Source organism: Macrobrachium nipponense, chromosome 14, assembly GCF_015104395.2.
Source record: "Macrobrachium nipponense isolate FS-2020 chromosome 14, ASM1510439v2, whole genome shotgun sequence".
Taxonomy (NCBI): domain Eukaryota; kingdom Metazoa; phylum Arthropoda; class Malacostraca; order Decapoda; family Palaemonidae; genus Macrobrachium; species Macrobrachium nipponense.
Window position 1 is genome coordinate 22,724,261 of NC_087207.1, and position 5,296 is coordinate 22,729,556.

General features: G+C 35.3%; 1 protein-coding gene across 1 annotated transcript in view; it reads right to left on the reverse strand.

The window, feature by feature from the left end:
* Window positions 1-342: 342 nt before the first annotated feature.
* Window positions 343-5,296, reverse strand: part of LOC135226381 (retinol dehydrogenase 12-like) — an 18,002-nt gene continuing 13,048 nt past the window's right edge. Inside the window, exons 3-6 of the mRNA XM_064265858.1 lie at window positions 3,510-3,668; window positions 2,123-2,242; window positions 1,405-1,588; window positions 343-561 (exon numbers count right to left, since the gene is read on the reverse strand). Of these exons, the coding sequence (XP_064121928.1) occupies window positions 462-561; window positions 1,405-1,588; window positions 2,123-2,242; window positions 3,510-3,668 (563 nt within the window). The 3' untranslated portion in view covers window positions 343-461. The remainder of the gene's footprint in view (window positions 562-1,404; window positions 1,589-2,122; window positions 2,243-3,509; window positions 3,669-5,296) is intronic.

Below are 5,296 nucleotides of genomic sequence, written 5' to 3' on the forward strand. Positions count from 1 at the left end.
AATAATAATAATAATAATAATAATTAATAATAAAATAATAATAATAATAATAATAATAATAATAATAATAATAATAATATAATAATCATAAAAAATATAATAATAATAATAATAATAATAATAAATAATAATAATAATAATAAGAAGAAGAAGAAGAAGAAGAAGAAGAAGAAGAAGAAGAAGAAGGAGAAGAAGAAGAAGATGATCATCAAATGAAAGCATAATATTCTTTGGAAGGTAGAATTTCAACTCAGTGGCCCCTTTGGTGGACTTGTTCCATATGAATAGGGTTCATCTACTGAATAATAATAATAATAATATAATAATAATAATAATATAATAATAATAATAAATGAACAGCATACTCTTTGGAAGCTTGAATTTCAAGTCAGTGGGCCCCTGTGGTAAGCTTCTTCCATATGAATAGATTTCATCTACTGAATGATACAATGACAATATCCTCATTCCCTCATTCCAACCATCTTCGCGGACAGATGCCAGAGATCCTCAGCGAGGTCGTCTCTCCTAGAGATCCTTGAGGAGTAGGCTCCGTTGCATTCGCTGTGGAGATGAAAACGAGGTTTTAGTTTTATTAGGATTTTGCAAGTGAAGGACTCTTGGGTGAGGTAGTCCTACTCGAAGGAAGGTGTTGGATAGTAAAGGGCCTGTTTAGGTGGAATGTTATGGTAATTGCAGTGTCTGGTAATAGTTTCGTTGTAAGATATTGCAAGTCATGGAAATTATTATTATTTGGGAAAAACTCTCTATCGCGAGATGAACCCAGGGAAGGGTTCGAAAGCTTTTTGTAAAGAGTTTTGAAAATAATACATTGGCTAGCAACATTCATTATTGTGGACCCCTTAGTACATTATTATTATTATTATTATTATTATTATTATTATTATTATTATTATTATTATTATTATTATTATATTATTTATATAGTAAAATGATAATAAAAATATTATTATTATTATATTATTATTATTATTATTATTATTATTATTATTATATTATTATTCTGATAATATTCTTTATTACCATCATCGAGTATTTATTGACATTAAAACTCATAGTTTAAATACTCATTATTATTATTATTATTATTATTATTATTATTATTATTATTATTATTATTATTATTATTATTCTTATTATTATTATTATTATCAAAAACTACAAATACTTGCCTGTACATTATCAATGTCAGAAATATGTACTACCATTAATAAGTAGATTATTATTTTTTTTTTCTTTTTTTTTATCACAGTCCTCCAATTCGAGTGGGTGTACTTTATAGTGTGGGGTTCCGGGTTACAGATTATTATTATTATTATTATTATTATTATTATTATTATTATTATTATTATTATTATGATTATTATTATCGTCTCTCGAACTCACCTGAAGTAGTAAGTCTCGTCATTCTGGTCGGCCTCCAACGCGCAGTGTAAAACCGTCTGTATTCCCTCGACTGTCGTCTTCTGGAAGAAGCTGATGAGAGACAGTAAGTACCCTCCCAGCAGGTGACGTCCCAGGTCGGTCTGGACGACCCCTGGATGGAGGGCGAAGACCTGGATGTTGGTACCTGGGGTAGGAGGGATATTGGTCTGAGTGACAAACGGCTGACATTGAGAAAGATAATGAGTTAGTCTTGGGGCTGATGTCAGTGATTGTATTGGATGATAGGTTAAGTAAGGCTGGTTGAGGTTCAGATTGGTTGACCTGAGATCAGGTGGCTATATCAGCTCCTCTGAGCATAGGTAGGTCAGACTAGGTCAGTCTACCTAGCTGATGATATTAGTAATTGCATTCGTCTTCTTAGGATAATAAACACGCATAAAACTGACTCGCATAGCTGCACATGCCTTAGAATAATAGTATTTACAATTACAATGCTATAAAAAAAACCGTATGGTCTTGGCCTGCCACCTCGGTGGCCGCGAGTTCGATTCTCGGGCGTTCAATCGAGGTGTGAGAGATATGTATTTCTGGTGATAGAAGTTCACTCTCGACGTGGTTCGGAAGTCACGTCAAGCCGTTGGTCCCTTTGCTGAATGACCACTGGTTCCATGCAACGTAAAAACACATAGAAACAAACAAACAAGAAAACAAAACAAACCTTGCACTCTCTTGGCCAGGTGACGAGTGAAGAGAACATTGGCCACCTTGCTGTTGGCGTAGGCCTTAGACCTATTGTAGCCCTTCTCGTAGTTCATGTCCTCGAAGGGTATAATGCCTCCTGTAAAGGTATATTATTTGGTCGGTATATGCTACAGGCAGATAGCGAAACCAGAACCAGGCATTTCACGAACTGCCTGAGATTTAAGGCAGATAGTGAAATGCACTTTTAAGACTTATGGCGCCCCCGGGAGCCATAGTAGATTCACATCAACCGTGCATCTGATGTCTAGGCCAGTTCCTTACAACGCTCCTGATTGGCTGTTCATAAGCCAATGACAGGGCTGGACGCTCTCAGTCTCTCGAAAGAGTTCACATAGGCAGGATGTGTGTTCCACCTCTCCTGAAAGATACTTTTGAAAGATTATCCCTCAGGAGAGGTGGAGCGTACATCCTGCTTATGTGAACTCTCGAGAGAGACTGAGAGTTTCCAGTCCTGTGACTGGCTTATCAACAGCCAATCAGGAGCATCGTGAGGGACGGGTCTAGACATCAGATGCACGGTTGATGTGAAATTACTATAGCCCCTGGGATGGGGGCGGAGGGGGATCAAATGTCCTTAAGTTCATTTTCGCGATTTCAGGCAGTTCGCGAAATACCTGCAAACATATCTATTGAAACTACATTAACCAGTTTTGACACGATATGAAAAACGTCAGTGGCCTTACTTTATGTGACGCCAGATCATAGCTTCAGATCAACCAATCAGTCAATGACACACTCGAGAAAGAGACCCATTAATATGAATTACGTTTCAATCAATGACCTTTGTCTATGTGACGCCATTATTAGCTTTAAATCAACCAATCAGTCAATGAGACACTCAAGAAAGAGACCAATTAATATGTATTACATTTCAGTGAATGACCTCTGTCTATGTGACGCCATTTGTTAGCTTTAAATCAAACAATCAGTCAATGAGACACTCAAGAAAGAGACCAATTAATATGTATTACATTTCAGTGAATGACCTCTGTCTATGTGACGCCATTTGTTAGCTTTAAATCAAACAATCAGTCAATGAGACACTCAAGAAAGAGACCAATTAATATGTATTACGTTTCAGTGAATGACTTTTGTCTATGTGACGCCATTAATAGCTTTAAATCAACTAATCAGTCAATGATGCACTCAAGAAAGAACCCCATTAATATGAATTACGTTTCAATCAATGACCTTTGTCTATGTGACGCCATTGAATAGCTTTAAATCAACCAATCAGTCAATGAGACACTCAAGAAAGAACCCCCTTAATATTTCAATAGATGAACTTTGTCTATGTGACGCCATTGAATAGCTTCAAATCAACCAATCAGTCGACGACTCACTCAAGTGCTCGATGGAGCTGAGAGTGACGACCCGAGCTGGTTCCTGGTGGGTCAGGAGGGGCAGGAGCAGATTGGTCAGCAAGAAGTGCCCCAGGTGGTTGGTGCCCATCTGCATCTCGAAGCCGTCTTCGGTCCTCGTGTAAGGGCACATGAAAATACCTGGGGAGAGCCAAGGGGTCATTAATTATGACTGACAGGTGACGAGGACGCCGTGAAAATCTCTATGAAACACGAAGGTAATATTATACTTTTCACATACATTTTATTATTTTTTTTAGCAGAAGTTTGGGTTGTCATAATTGTTACGTGTTTTATGTGTTTTTGTCATTATAGATTTTGTCATTATATTTATGTATTTTTGGCATTATAGTTATATATTTCGGTCATTATAGTCCCTATTTTTGTCATTATATTTATGGATGTTGTTATTATAGTCATGTATTTATGGCATTATAGTTATGTACTTTTGGCATTGTGGTCTTGTATTTTTTGTCATTATATCATCTATTTTTTCACTATAGTTAGTGTTATTTATTTCATAGTCATTTATTTTGGTCATTATGGTTTTGTATTTTTGTCATTGTATTCACTATTTTTTGCATTATAGTCTTGTATTTTTGTCAATATAGTTTTCTATTTTTTCATTATAGTTATGTATTTTTTTCCTTATAGTTAGCTGTTTTGTCTTTACTGTTACGTATTTCTGTCATTATATTCATATATTTTTGTCATTATAGTCATGCATTCTCGTCATTATAGTTATGCATTTTTGTCATTGTAGTCGTGTGCTTTTATATTTATAGCCTGATAAATGAACGAAAGATAAAACTTTATTCCCTTATTTAAGATTAAAGGAGGTTTTTTATCATGTCTTTATTTTCTCTTCGTAAAAAATCGTTTAGTAAATAATTTAGATAAATGAAATAGAAAGCTGTTATTGCAATATTATAAGATTGAGTATCTAGGAAATTTATTTCATTTAAAGGTTATACTCCTCACTTTATGATGAATTTTCGAAAATTACTATGATCATTATTGTTGTTTTTTTATTATTATTATTAGTATTTACAATAGCAATGATAATATCCATAATGAATATTAATTGTTATTATTATTATTATTCATATTATTTACAATAGTAATAATAATAATAATGGCTTTAATATTATTATTATTATTTTTTTTTTTTTTTTTTTTTGCTCTATCACAGTCCTCCAATTCGACTGGGTGGTATTTATAGTGTGGGGTCCGGGTTACATCCTGCTCCTTAGGAGTCCATCACTCTTCTTACTATGTGTGCCGTTTCTAGGATCACACTCTTCTGCATGAGTCGTGGAGCTACCTTCAGCCTCTAGTTTTTCTAGATTCCTTTTCAGGGATCTCGGGATCGTGCCTAGTGCTCCTATGATTATGGGTACGATTTCCACTGGCATATCCCATATCCTTCTTATTTCTATTTTCAGATCTTGATACTTATCCAATTTTTCCCTCTCTTTCTCTTCAACTCTGGTGTCCCATGGTATTGCGACATCAATGAGTGATACTTTCTTCTTGACCTTGTCAATCAACGTCACGTCTGGTCTGTTTGCACGTATCACCCTATCCGTTCTGATACCATAGTCCCAGAGGATCTTTGCCTGATCGTTTCTATCACTCCTCAGGTTGGTGCTCGTACCAATTATTACTGCAAAGGTAGCTGATGTTTCTTGCACAGGCTCCAGTGGAGGGCTTGCTACTGAATCATGCCTCTTTTTGTACTGGTTCTGGGCAAGTGCCGGGCATTCACT